Genomic DNA, 15,104 nt, shown 5'->3' on the forward strand with positions numbered 1-15,104 from the left:
AAATCATACTATCATAAATTTTATTGTAAAAAGTATATGATATTAAAGTAAGTTAACTGAGTTTAAGCTACGTTAATGCAAACGCGGACTTCAGACTAATACGTAATAAATAATAATAAATAACGTTCTCAACTTTGCTTTAAGTTTTTGTTTGACAAAACCGCCGACAACTCTCCCCTAAATTTTATAAATATATATTTAAGCATAAAATAAATTTCAAAATTTTTAGTATTTACTGATATGTGCCAACACGTCAAAAATATTGAACTTTTTGGCGTGCCTAATCCTTCTCGAGAAGAGAGACGGAAACTTTGCCATAAGCCATCAGGCTCATCTAATCAAAGCCACACGCTTGATTTTAACTCATCAGAAGACGACAGTGTCAGTATCTGCAATTAGTATGTCTAATAATAATTATAATCTCTTTTTTAATTATTTATGTTTGAAACTGTACAGCTTGTTGTGTTATCGTAAAGGTAATGCTGCTTTCTTTTTTATTTGATTTAAGTATAAGATTTGTTAATTTGTAAGTTTAACATGAAATTTATTCTCTGTTTAATTTTTTAACAGGAGCCTAATAAATCATTAAAAAAGCGGAAGAAGACTGAAACATCAAGTATTGGAAAAAGTCATAGTTTACAGTCGCCAATAGAAAACTTATCAAGAGATTTTATAAAAAAATCATCTCGGGTAAATTTAATATTGTCTTGTATGTTTGAAAAAAAAATATTTTATCTTTTGCCTATGCAAAGCTTTTAATATTTAAAATTAGATGTGCATTAAAATCATATATGCATTCTTACTTTATTCTTGCTTTTTTTCAAGAAAAGTGAAATAAATTTCATATGTCTCTTACTTTAGGATTTGTATTTATTTCCAGATTGATTTAATAAATAATGAAGAGGAGAAGGAGAATGACGAAGACGGTTCTATGTTTAAATGGAGTAAAACCAAACTAATCGATTTAATAAATACTTTACAAATAGAAAACAAAAAGCTAAGGGAAGATAATGCCAGATTACGAGCATTAAGAGCTATTAACGAAGGTAAGATGTGCCTAGTGAGATGTAAATATCTGCTGTAGCTGTTGATCTTACTTTCCATTCTTTTGGTATCTGATTCTAGATTTACATAAAATGACTGCCATGTCATCTACTTTATTTAAAGACATGGATAAATTACGCAGGAACATTGATTCTCTACGTATTAAAGCTGATCAAAGCAGTAACAAAAACAAGAATAGTGATAACATTAATAATAATAATAATAATATTAAACTAAGTTATTTAAATAAAGATGAACAGAAGGAAAATAATATTAGTCACAATGCTGGAAGTACTTCGGAGATTGTTGAAACACAAAGTGAGGTAACGTAAATCTTTTCATACAATGATAAACTTTATTTGCTTTTTCTTTTGTATTTATGTACATATGTGCATGTATGTATATGTGTATGTTAAAATATAAAGTAATATTAAATATAAATTTATTATGTAATTCCTGACATAGATGATTAAACTTTAGCAAGATTATAATCTGGCTAGTAAGTACAACAAAATCTTTATAAAGTGTTAATAATTTAATATATTTAAAACTTTTTAAGGAATAATGAAAGAAACACACTAATTTTCATTTTAAAAAGTTTACAGTAAAGCTAGAATAATTTAAATAAGGAATGAGTTACCAGGATTTTGTTTTTGCCACTGAGAATGCTAAATAAATTTAATACAATATAAGGCAATAATGAACCGATAAATTTTATTTTTTGTTACATTCTTTAATATTGGACCGATAAACACAATCGAGTAAAATTTTCCTTGAGTTACCAGGATTTTGTTTTTGCCACTGAGAATGCTAAATAAATTTAATACAATATAAGGCAATAATGAACCGATAAATTTTATTTTTTGTTACATTCTTTAATATTGGACCGATAAACACAATCGAGTAAAATTTTCCTAATGCTTGCTATATAGTAATAAAGTTTTTTATCATTATTGATAGATTCTATTATTAACACCATATTGGATACTTTTATTTTATTAAGCACAAAATATACCGAAATAGTCTTCATTTTTCTTGTATGTTAGTTGTTATTGTCTTATTATACATATACCTATATTCCTACTACTATATCTTTGTGGTAATATAACTTGACTGCAAACTCAGAAACAGAAAAAAGCTTGATATACCACATAGGATTTTTTTGAAGAACTTGAAGAGTAAACAATATATCAACATAACTGAGATTATTGAGATATTTTCCATGATTTTAGACAAATTCCATGGTCTTAGATAAATGATTATAAAAAGCTTGACCAATTATTGTACTTTATTTTCCAGAATTCACAGCAGCAGATATTATTAAGTATTGCTCATATAGAGCAACCAGAGAAGTTTCAGGCTAAACCATCAATTACTATAGTAAGTAGCAATATTTATTTCGTGACACATGATAATTTTATCATGAAATTTGAATAGATCTTTTTTAAATATGTACATATATATCAAAGACATTAGATATAGATAAAATGTTATTTTACGTCTATTTTATGTCTTTAAATATGTATATACATTTAGTAAAATATATATATCTTTTTAATATATTTTCTTTATTTCTATTTTATAGGAAGATCTCACAGATTTTGCGGGAAGACAAGTACAGACCGAACAATGAAAAAGACTCAGTCGCAGTAAACTATCTTTATTCACAGCTTCTGTGATGGATCTAGTTTTCACAGATGAGGAAATGGCCAATTATAGTATGACTGGAATAATGAGCAATTTCTCTCGAGGAAAAACTAAACTCCATGCAGAAGATGTGAAGGCCAAGCCAGAGCTGAATCCTCCTGTGAAAAACGCAGTGATGGGTAAGATATTGCTATATACTAATTGTTACAAGTAAAAATTTTAATATTCTCTTATTCTCAAAAAGCACTTTTTGTTTAGTAAAAATTATTTTTAATTTCCACAGAATACATTCTAAAGGAATTTGATTGTCCTACAGAAGGGCCATTAAACAAGGCTGCAATAGCAGAAATTTTTAAAGCAATGAAAAGTAAATTAAATAATAAATCAAATATATGGCGTAACAAAAATAAACAAATATCAATGGGACCTGCAGTTATTCAATAACAGCAAGATAAAAAAATGGAAGATTCTGCATAAGAGCGTGACCTACAAATAGTAAAAAATATATCAATATATTCTTATATTTTCTTTAATTTTATATTTTCTAATTTTAATTGTCTTAATAAACGAGATTTGGATTATTTATACTTATAACGTTCTGAAATGTAATATTTAACTTTCAATTTTATTTTTTCTATTTTTAATTGTCTTATTTGGATATATTTTTGTAACGTTCTAAAATATAACATTTTACTTTCAATTTTACATTCTTTATATCAATTTTAATTGTCTTGGATTTGGATTAATTATACTTGTACGGTTTCGAAATGTAACATTTTGCTTTCAAATATGTAATTCATTTATATATTATATAATAAAATATAGTAATAAATTGAAACAATGTGTTTTATGTATTAAATAATATTAATAAATTACTATAAATACTAGCAGTATTATTTCTGGGGAGCACTGCCAGTACTTTAGAAATATAGAGTATTAATGAAATATTGGCCAGTAATTCGATATTACTCTACACTTCTCAAGTACTGGCAATACTCCGCCAAAATAATACTGCCAGTATTCGCAATAATTTATTACTGAATACTTTTTAGTACTTTCAGTAATACTTTTCTATAAGGGATACATTCGCGCAAAGCTCTACAGTGATTGGTATGGAAGAAGTGCGAGCTCGGTCATCCTATAAACCACGCAGGGCGTGCGATGAATACCGTACGATCGACGGCACACTTGTCGATGGTTATTATAAAGAAACATCGGAAACGGGAGTAACGTCGCGTTACGTGTTGCAATTCCACGGTTGCTTTTGGCACGGATGTACGTCGTGCTTTTCGATAAATCGCAATAGACCGCTTTCGTCGGCTGAGGAACGTAGAGATACAATTGACTCGCGATACGAGCGAACTCTCGCAATCTCGTGGCGACTTCGGCAGCAGGGGTACACGCTGACGGAAAAGTGGGAGTGTAGCTTTGATCGAGAAATGCGGGATAATCGTGAGATGCGCGAATTTCTCGAGAGTCATCCGATGGTGAAAACAGCACCGCTCGATTCTCGCGACGCATTTTTCGGTGGACGCACGGGAAATATCGCGACTCTTTGCAAAATCACAGGTGCGGAGAAAATACGCTACGTAGACGTATGTTTGTTATACCCGTATGTATTGAAGACGGGTGCTTTCCCTATCGGTCATCCCAACATTTATATCGGCGATGAATGTTCAACTTTAATCGGTACGGCTCCGAATTATAATTTTGACATCGTCGAAGGTCTCGTACGCTGTACGATACTTCCTCTGCGCGATTTATTTCATCCGGTACTCCTATATCGCGCGCACGGAAAATTATTATTCGCACTGTGTCGTAGTTGTTGTGAAACATTTTCGCAAACGGAGTGTACGCACGAGCCTAACGAACGCGAATTCGATGGTACGTGGGTGAGCTGCGAATTACGCAAGGCCGTCAAAAAAGGTTATCTTGTGACTAAAGTAAATGAAATTTGGCAATATAAAATTAGTCAATATAATCGCGAAACACGGCAGGGTGGATTGTTCGCCAAATATATAAACTCATTTTTACAACTTAAACAGGAGGCAAGCGAATGGCCGAGTGAATGCGCAGACGATGATGCTAAAGAGCAATACCTGCGCTAGTACGAGAAAACCGAAGGTATTGTTCTCGATAAGCGTAACATTTCGCAAAATCCCGGTTTACGCTCGGTTGCTAAGCTTTGCTTAAATTCGTTTTGGGGAAAATTTGGCCAACAATCCAATTTGCCAAATACTGAAATTGTTAAATCACATCGGCGTTTTATGTTATTATTAACAAGTCCCGAGCACGAGATAACCGATATATTGCCAATAAACGACGAGGCAATGTATGTTTCGTGGCGGTTGAGACACGAGGTCGTCGTACCCCCACCGATAACTAATGTCGTGATAGCCGCATACACGACTGCACAAACGCGGCTAAAATTATATGATTATCTAGAGCGCTTAGACCGTCGTGTATTATATTACGATACCGATTCTTGCATTTATGTGAGCACTGGCGAACCGGATGAATATGAACCTTGTACCGGTAATTTTCTAGGCAACATGACCGATGAACTCGAGAGCTACGGGTGCGGTAGTTACATCGAGGAATTCGTGTCCGGCGGTCCGAAATTTTACGCCTACATTGTGCGAACACCCGACGGAGTTATAAACAAAACTTGCAAAGTTAAAGGTATAACTCTCAATTACGAGAACTCACGGCGTGTTAATTTTAATAGCATTAAAAAATTGATATTAGCGAGAGAAAAAACACGAGAAAACGAGGATAACGAAGAAGAAGATGAGACAACGATAAATCTGCGTTTCAACGCCATTCGTCGTACTGCGTTTCATGAAATTGTAACGCGGGACGAAACAAAAATATGCGCACCGGTATTAGTGAAACGTAGATTTATCAATAACAGATATTCATACCCGTATAGATATTTATTATAAAAATATAATATTCTTTTTCTCCTGTATTTTCTTCCGCATTTTGTACAAATATTTTATACGCATATTAGGAGATATTTTTTTGTGTAAAATTTTGTAATATAGTAGTGTTAATAATAGTAATAACATAAGTCTGTAATTCGCTTTGTGCATGAATGTAGAGGGGATTCGCGAAACGATTTAAGCGTTCATAGTGGCTATTTTGGAAAGTTAGCCTGAATAAGCTGTTAAAACACACTAATCTTTTAATAAATTAGAAAAATGGAAAATAAACAATGAAAAAAAAAGCAAAATTATATTGTTGTGTATTAAATTGCAAAAATAATTCTTGTGATACTCCAGATAAATCATTTTATTGTTTTCCAACATCTAATGTACATTATCCACATAAAGTACAAAGACGTGAAATATGGTTAAGAGCTATAAAAAAATTAAGGTAAATATAATTAATTAGTGACTAAAAATTCAAAAATATGCACAAATAAAGCTTATTTATTTATTTTAATAATTTCATTTCCTAGACCCAATGGATCAGATTGGAAGCCACATAATAGGTCGCGCATATGCAGTGACCATTTTATTGGAAATAAAAAGTCAGAAGACCCTCGTAGTCCCAGCTACAATCCCACTATTTTCCCAAGTATTTATAAAAAAAAATATACTTCAGACAATGTTGCTCTTGGGCGATATCAACGTTTTTTAAAAAGATCATCTAAAGAGTTTGATAAAGAAGATTTGATTAAAAAGAAGAAAAATATTGAATTTAAAAAGGAAGAAGATTGTAATCTTTTAATTCAGCAAGATTCTTTAGAAGAAAATGAAAATAATATTCTTGGATCTCGGACACTTGATCAAGAATGTCAAGTACAAATTATGTGTGAAAAATTAGACTCTGAAAGATCAAGCATGCATGTATTTATATGCAATCGATATATTTATAATGATAGTACAAAGTGTTCTGTAGAAACACAAAAATGTTGTCCAGAAGAGCCAAAAATAATATACAATAGAAAAAAAATGGCTGAAAAAAGTTGTGGAAATCAAGTTTCATATGTAGATAAATGTGTTGGAACATCTGGTTTATTAAAATGTGAAAATGGTTTTCATGGTCTAAAAAGTATAAAAACTGATAGAGAAATGCTTGATTTGGCTGGAGTGACGTTAGCAAATTTTTCATTATTGTTAAAAATTATTATAAATTATTAAATTAAGGCCATGTGTAACAAGCAATACGATATTATTTTATTATTGAGAAGAAAATTCTTAATTTGAAATAATAATTATACAAACGTTTCGAGCTCTACTTGCTCCTCTTCAGTGCGCAAAAAAATACTGATAATACATAACGATAATAAATAAATACATAAAATTCTAATAAAAAATCCGCAATACATAGTCAATATAAGTTATATAGTTGAGTCATAGTTAAAACGCAAAATATATTTACAATGAATTGAGACCATTAAAATAGTTCAACAAAGTAAGAACCCAATTAGAAGCAGAATGATTCGTCCGGTTATTCATAAAATATATTAGAATTATTAATAAAAACTTGGAGTGACACTTATACATTACTCCAAATGAACCACTTATCGTTATTTGACGAAAGTCCCTCGATCTGGCAATGATTATGTTCATCCTCTCCAAATTATTTGATATTTGTTAACTGAATTTAAAGAATTTATTCAATTGTAAAATAGGATTCCACTAATGTGTATGTGAAAAAAAGATTAAAAATTATAAATTAAACTAACTACTAAAATATTGAACCTTTATGCTTACAAATTGTTCCGAATAACTTGAGATGACGATGCTTCTAATTGTTGTTGGCCTTATTGTTAGTACTTGACTGTTGTCTAGTCTTTTAAAAAGTCGAATAAATAGGTGTCAGATCTCACAAAATAAACATTTACATAAGTCTAAAAATTCGATATTTCTTCTAGAATGTCGAAATACGCGTTGTTAAGCAATTCGGTGTCTGTGTTATTATTTATACCATGCCTTTGTTCCTTGATGTGTATCATTTCCGAGATAAGTCTTTTATAATAATTAGATTCAATATCAAGTATTTTAACGTTATCCCAATCAAAAGCATGTTTTTTATCCATAATATGTTCAGAGACCACAGAATGCTTGGAGGAATCAAATTTAATATTATTCATATGCTCTTTTAGTCTAGTGTGTAATTTTCTTTTGGTTTGCCCAACATACGAAGCTTCACAATCCTTACAATTAATTTTGTAGACAACATTATTATTATTGTTATGCACGTTTTTGTCCTTGTGGACTTTAATTAATTTGTTAAGATTATTTAGACAACGGTATCCTACTCTGAAATCTGATTTTTTTATTGTCGATGCTATTGTCTCAGAAATGTTATTAATGTATGGAATGACGAAAAATTTTTTCTTGCTATTATCTTCTGCAATTTCTTTTTTTCTATTGTTGTTAAACTGACCATTGTTTAAAACTCTTATTCTCTTATTTATTTCTTTAAAGATTAAATGAATAGGGTAACCGTTGTCCAATAATATTTTAATACACAGTTCTAAATTTTTCTTATGATATATGGGATGAGATAATAACAATGCTCTATTAATAAGATTATAAATTACTCCTATTTTATGGCACATAGGGTGACTCGATAAAAAAGATAGTACTCTACCTGAACATGTCTTTTTTTGAAACCAATCTAAGTGTATGATGTTGTCTATTATTTTAATGTTTAAATCTAGAAAATTTATGCTTCTATTAATTTCGTATTCAATCGTAAATTGTAGTCGTTGATTGTAACTATTAAACTTATTCAATACGCTATCAATTTTATTCTTTGGTGCCACCATAATAATGTCGTCTACATATCTATAATATATTCCAATACCGATGTCCAATTCATTAATTATTGATTCTTCAAGATCTTGCATAACAATATTAGCAATTATTGGCGATAACGGGGAACCCATAGGTGTGCCATAAACTTGCTTGTATACAATGTCATTGAATGTGAAGTATGTTGACGACAATATAAATTTAACCATGGAAATGAATTCATTTTTTGGAATTAATGTATGTGTATTGATATAATTCCATCTATTGCTCACACTTTCTATTGCAAGATCTATCGGAATGTTAGTGAATAGTGAAACCACGTCTAATGATATTAGAATATCTTCCGCACCAATTTTCTTACCCGCTAGCTTGCTGTAAAGTTCAAAACTATTATTTACATTACTTTTTCCCGTAGGAATACTATTTGAAATGATTTTATGTAAAAATGTGGCTATCGAGTAAAGCGTGGTATTAATCGATGACACAATTACTCTAAATGGAGTATTCTCCTTGTGTATTTTTGGGAGACCATAACATTTTGGAAGAAGGGAGTCGCTGGAACGTAGTGAGTAATATTCTTTATTAGAAATGTACCCTTTTTTTTGCCATTTCTTAAGAATATCGTTTAGTTCCTTTTCTATTTTGGAGGATGGGTTCTTTTTTATGATAGAATAGGTGCTATTGTCTTCAAGTAAACCTTCCATCTTATTCGTGTAATATTCTTTTGTCATCGCGACTGTTACGTTGCCCTTATCAGCCCTTGTAAAAAGAATATCCGGATTATCATGGCAAAACCTCCTTGTATATTTATACATACTAATCAAATCTTCATGAGTTGAATTAAACTTAGTTTTGCCGTGTAAAAAATAGGAAAGTTGTGGAACCAGATTGTTACGTAATGTATTTAAATTTTTCATGTTAGAACTAGTGGAATCCCCTTCTATATCTTTGATAAACTCGTGTATGGCCAACTTTTTGTCATTCTTAAACGGCAGGCCGAATTTACTTCCAAATTGTAATAGATTAGTGACATTGGTAGGAATTATTGTGTCAGTCAAATTAATAAACCATTTTTCGTTAGTACTGGTTAGAGGATTAATATGTTTGTCTCTGAATTTATTAGGATATATGACAATGTCTTTGTTTATATTATTGTTTACTGAAATTGTTGATTGTGGAATGTCTATTTTGTTGATGGAATAACTAAGTTTAATCGGTTTGATATTTCTCAGATATTCGTCTTGTTTCTTTTTAATTAGCCAATTAAATTTGTTATTATGTTTGTTATGTAGTCTGTTATGAAACATGTCAAATGAGATGAAATGATGTCTTAAAATTTCGTTCCATATGTGTACTGGCAGTTTGTTAGCCACATATCTTGAAATATTGTAAAGTTTACCATGTAATAAATTAATTAATCTATATAAATCTCTGATTTCAATATTTAAAATTTGTTTTTTGAATCTGTACAGCAAGCTATCAAGCCTTTTTTTCGATCTAAAGTGATGCAAACAAAATTGATTCCTACAATACGACGTCAAGTGGTTAGGTAAGACATCAAAATTTTTACAATGTTTTAAAAAATTCAACTTTGATCTAGCTTTGATTATTTGATAATTTAAATCAATCCATTGCTTTAACCTCCATGTTATTTCTCCCCCAAATGAATTATATAAGAACTTAAAATTAAAACGATGAAATTTAAACGGAATATTAGTATAACGCATTTTCAGGCCAGCGTAAAAAGCAATGCAAAATTAATACCTAATCAAAACATCACATACCAATGCTCAAGCTCGTATGACAATAAAAACAATGATAAATTATTAAATTAAGGCCATGTGTAACGAGCAATACGATATTATTTTATTATTGAGAAGAAAATTCTTAATTTGAAATAATAATTATACAAACGTTTCGAGCTCTACTTGCTCCTCTTCAGTGCGCAAAAAAATAGTGATAATAAATAACGATAATAAATAAATACATAAAATTCTAATAAAAAATCCGCAATACATAGTCAATATAAGTTATATAGTTGAGTCATAGTTAAAACGCAAAATATATTTACAATGAATTGAGACCATTAAAATAGTTCAACAAAGTAAGAACCCAATTAGAAGCAGAATGATTCGTCCGGTTATTCATAAAATATTTTAGAATTATTAATAAAAACTTGGAGTGACACTTATACATTACTCCAAATGAACCACTTATCGTTATTTGACGAAAGTCCCTCGATCTGGCAATGATTATGTTCATCCTCTCCAAATTATTTGATATTTGTTAACTGAATTTAAAGAATTTATTCAATTGTAAAATAGGATTCCACTAATGTGTATGTGAAAAAAAGATTAAAAATTATAAATTAAACTAACTACTAAAATATTGAACCTTTATGCTTACAAATTGTTCCGAATAACTTGAGATGACGATGCTTCTAATTGTTGTTGGCCTTATTGTTAGTACTTGACTGTTGTCTAGTCTTTTAAAAAGTCGAATAAATAGGTGTCAGATCTCACAAAATAAACATTTACATAAGTCTAAAAATTCGATATTTCTTCTAGAATGTCGAAATACGCGTTGTTAAGCAATTCGGTGTCTGTGTTATTATTTATACCATGCCTTTGTTCCTTGATGTGTATCATTTCCGAGATAAGTCTTTTATAATAATTAGATTCAATATCAAGTATTTTAACGTTATCCCAATCAAAAGCATGTTTTTTATCCATAATATGTTCAGAGACCACAGAATGCTTGGAGGAATCAAATTTAATATTATTCATATGCTCTTTTAGTCTAGTGTGTAATTTTCTTTTGGTTTGCCCAACATACGAAGCTTCACAATCCTTACAATTAATTTTGTAGACAACATTATTATTATTGTTATGCACGTTTTTGTCCTTGTGGACTTTAATTAATTTGTTAAGATTATTTAGACAACGGTATCCTACTCTGAAATCTGATTTTTTTATTGTCGATGCTATTGTCTCAGAAATGTTATTAATGTATGGAATGACGAAAAATTTTTTCTTGCTATTATCTTCTGCAATTTCTTTTTTTCTATTGTTGTTAAACTGACCATTGTTTAAAACTCTTATTCTCTTATTTATTTCTTTAAAGATTAAATGAATAGGGTAACCGTTGTCCAATAATATTTTAATACACAGTTCTAAATTTTTCTTATGATATATGGGATGAGATAATAACAATGCTCTATTAATAAGATTATAAATTACTCCTATTTTATGGCACATAGGGTGACTCGATAAAAAAGATAGTACTCTACCTGAACATGTCTTTTTTTGAAACCAATCTAAGTGTATGATGTTGTCTATTATTTTAATGTTTAAATCTAGAAAATTTATGCTTCTATTAATTTCGTATTCAATCGTAAATTGTAGTCGTTGATTGTAACTATTAAACTTATTCAATACGCTATCAATTTTATTCTTTGGTGCCACCATAATAATGTCGTCTACATATCTATAATATATTCCAATACCGATGTCCAATTCATTAATTATTGATTCTTCAAGATCTTGCATAACAATATTAGCAATTATTGGCGATAACGGGGAACCCATAGGTGTGCCATAAACTTGCTTGTATACAATGTCATTGAATGTGAAGTATGTTGACGACAATATAAATTTAACCATGGAAATGAATTCATTTTTTGGAATTAATGTATGTGTATTGATATAATTCCATCTATTGCTCACACTTTCTATTGCAAGATCTATCGGAATGTTAGTGAATAGTGAAACCACGTCTAATGATATTAGAATATCTTCCGCACCAATTTTCTTACCCGCTAGCTTGCTGTAAAGTTCAAAACTATTATTTACATTACTTTTTCCCGTAGGAATACTATTTGAAATGATTTTATGTAAAAATGTGGCTATCGAGTAAAGCGTGGTATTAATCGATGACACAATTACTCTAAATGGAGTATTCTCCTTGTGTATTTTTGGGAGACCATAACATTTTGGAAGAAGGGAGTCGCTGGAACGTAGTGAGTAATATTCTTTATTAGAAATGTACCCTTTTTTTTGCCATTTCTTAAGAATATCGTTTAGTTCCTTTTCTATTTTGGAGGATGGGTTCTTTTTTATGATAGAATAGGTGCTATTGTCTTCAAGTAAACCTTCCATCTTATTCGTGTAATATTCTTTTGTCATCGCGACTGTTACGTTGCCCCTTATCAGCCCTTGTAAAAAGAATATCCGGATTATCATGGCAAAACCTATTTGTATATTTATACATACTAATCAAATCTTCATGAGTTGAATTAAATTTTTTTTCCCCCGAAAAAAAAAAAGGGGAAAAAGTTGTGGAACCGTTTTTTACAATTTTTTTAAAAATTTTTCCCCATGTTAAAAACTAGGGGGAACCCCTTTTAAAAATATCTTTGATAAACTCTTATGGCCTTTTTTTTCCCCCATTTTAAACGGCAGGAAAAATTTTAAAATTTCCCCAAATTTTAATAGATTGTGTTTTTGGGGTTGGAAAATTATTTGTCAGTAAAAAAAAAAACCCCTTTTTTTTTAGTAGGTTGAGGAAATTTTTTTGGGTCTCTGAATTTTTAGGATATATGACAATGTTTTTTTTTAAAATTTTTTTTTTTAAAAAAATTTTTTGTTTGGGGGAAAATGTCTTTTTTTTGATGGAATAACTTTTTTTAAAAATGGGGTTTGATATTTTCAGATTTTCCCCCCCTTGTTTTTTTTTTAAATTCCCCCAAATTAAATTTGTTATTATGTTTGTTAGGGGGGGTTTGTTATGAAACATGTCAAATGGATAAAAATGTTTTTTAAAAATTTTTTTTTTCCATAGTGTACTGGCATTTTTTTAAAGCCAATATTTAAAATTTTGTAAAGTTTCCCCCAGGTAAAAAATTAATTTTTTTTAAAAAAATTTTTCGGATTTAAATTTTTTAAAAAATTTGTTTTTTGAACTGTACAGCAAGTATTTTTTTTTTTTTCGAAAAAAATTGGGGGGAAAAAAAAATTTTGATTCCTACAATACGAAGTAAAGTGGTTAGGTAAGAAAAAAAAAATTTTTTTCCCCAATTTTTTAAAAAAAAATTCAATTTTGATCTAGCTTTAAATTTTTAAAAATTTTTAAATCAATCCATTGCTTTAACCCCAATGTTTTTTCCCCCCCCAAAATTTTAATTAAAAAAGAACTTAAAATTGAAAAAAAAATTGAAAAATTTTAAAGGGGGAAAAATTTTGGGTATAACCATTTTCAGGCCAGCGTAAAAGCAAAAAAAAATTTTAAACCCCCCAATAAAAACATCCCCTTTCCCAATGCAAAAGCTCGTTTTAAAAATTTTTAAAAACAATGATAAATTTTTAAATTAAGGCCATGTGAAAACGAGCAATACATATTTTTTTAAAATTGAGAAAAAATTTTTTAAATTTTTAAAAATAAAAATTTTACAAAACGTTCGAGCTTTTACTTGCCCTTTTTTTTCGAAAAAAAAATAGGGGAAAAAAAATAAGGGATAAAAATAAATACAAAAAATTCTAAAAAAACCCCCGCAATACATGTCAAAAAAAGGGGTAATATTTGGGGCCCCCTATTAAAAAAAAAAAATATATTTACAATGAATTGGGGACCATAAAAAGTTCAAAAAGTAAGAACCCAATAAAAGAAAAATTTTTTTCGTGGGTTATTCAAAAATTTTTAGAATTATTAAAAAAAAACTTGGGGTGACACTTTAAATTCCCCCCAAAAAAAACCCCACTTTCGTTATTTGACGAAGTCCCTCGATCTGGAACTGGGGGGGGTTCATCCCCCCCCCCAAATTATTTGATTTTTGTTAACTGAATTTAAAGAATTTTTTTTAATTGAAAAAAAGGTTTTTACAATTTTAAAAGTGAAAAAAAGTTTTAAAAAATTTTAAAAAATTTTAAAATAACTACAAAAAAATTAAACCCCCTTTGGCTTACAAATTTTTCCCCAAACTTGAGATGACATGTTTTTTAAAATTTTTTTTTGGGGGTTAAAATTTTTGGGTTTTTTGACTGTTGTTTTGGGGTTTTTTTAAAAAAACCCCCAAAAAAAAGGGGGCCTTTCCCCCCAAAAAAATTTAAAAATTTACTTTTAAATCAAAAAAATTTAAATTTTTTTTCTAGAATGTCGAAAAAAAGGGGTTGTTAACCCTTTTGGTTTTTTCCCCGGGGTTTTAAAAATTTATACCTGCCTTTTTTCCCCTTTATGTGTTCATTTTCCCAATAAATCTTTATAAAAATTTTTGATTCAATATCAAGTTTTTTAATTTTTTCCCCCAAACAAAAGCAGGTTTTTATCCAAAAGGGTTTAGAGACCACAGAATGCTTGGGGGAAAAAAAAATTTAATATTTTTCATATGCTTTTTTTAAATTAGTGGGGGAATTTTTTTTTGGGGTTTTCCCCCATACGAAGTTTTACAATCCTTTTAAAAATTAAAATTTTTTAGAAAAACCCTTTTTTATTTTTGTTATCCCCCGTTTTTGCCCCTTTTGGATTTTAAATTTTTTTGTTAAGATTATTTAGAAAAAGGGTTTTTCCCCAAAAACAAAAATCTGATTTTTTTTTTGGGGCGATGCTATTGTCCCCCAAAAAAGTTTTTAAAGGGGTTTGGGAAAGCCC

The 15,104-nt window shown here is 29.6% G+C and overlaps 2 protein-coding genes across 2 annotated transcripts; both read left to right on the top strand.

Moving 5' to 3' along the window:
• The first annotated feature begins 540 nt into the window (after positions 1-540).
• Positions 541-2,481, top strand: LOC114940948 (uncharacterized). Its single transcript, XM_029315764.2, has 4 exons — positions 541-690; positions 881-1,046; positions 1,126-1,367; positions 2,344-2,481. Exons 2-4 carry the CDS (start codon positions 932-934, stop codon positions 2,479-2,481), a joined length of 495 nt encoding a protein of 164 aa, XP_029171597.2. The 5' UTR covers positions 541-690; positions 881-931.
• A 162-nt stretch (positions 2,482-2,643) lies between these two features.
• On the top strand, positions 2,644-3,256 carry LOC146722691 (uncharacterized). Its single transcript, XM_085484000.1, has 2 exons — positions 2,644-2,870; positions 2,975-3,256. The coding sequence occupies exons 1-2, from the start codon at positions 2,723-2,725 to the stop codon at positions 3,133-3,135; spliced, it is 309 nt and encodes a 102-aa protein (XP_085340126.1). The 5' UTR covers positions 2,644-2,722; the 3' UTR covers positions 3,136-3,256.
• Positions 3,257-15,104: the final 11,848 nt, after the last annotated feature.

The sequence above is a fragment of the Nylanderia fulva genome, unplaced genomic scaffold, assembly GCF_048542155.1.
Source record: "Nylanderia fulva isolate GAGA-0341 unplaced genomic scaffold, ASM4854215v1 Scaffold287, whole genome shotgun sequence".
Classification (NCBI taxonomy): domain Eukaryota; kingdom Metazoa; phylum Arthropoda; class Insecta; order Hymenoptera; family Formicidae; genus Nylanderia; species Nylanderia fulva.

Bases quoted from the DNA above. Each gene is read 5' to 3' on its own strand.
- LOC114940948 (XM_029315764.2), top strand. From the start codon at position 932: ATGTTTAAATGGAGTAAAACCAAACTAATCGATTTAATAAATACTTTA. The intron at 1,047-1,125 runs GTAAGATGTGCC...ATCTGATTCTAG, and splicing joins ATTAAGAGCTATTAACGAAG to ATTTACATAAAATGACTGCC. The intron at 1,368-2,343 runs GTAACGTAAATC...TTTATTTTCCAG, and splicing joins TTGTTGAAACACAAAGTGAG to AATTCACAGCAGCAGATATT.
- LOC146722691 (XM_085484000.1), top strand. From the start codon at position 2,723: ATGGATCTAGTTTTCACAGATGAGGAAATGGCCAATTATAGTATGACT. The intron at 2,871-2,974 runs GTAAGATATTGC...TAATTTCCACAG, and splicing joins TGTGAAAAACGCAGTGATGG to AATACATTCTAAAGGAATTT.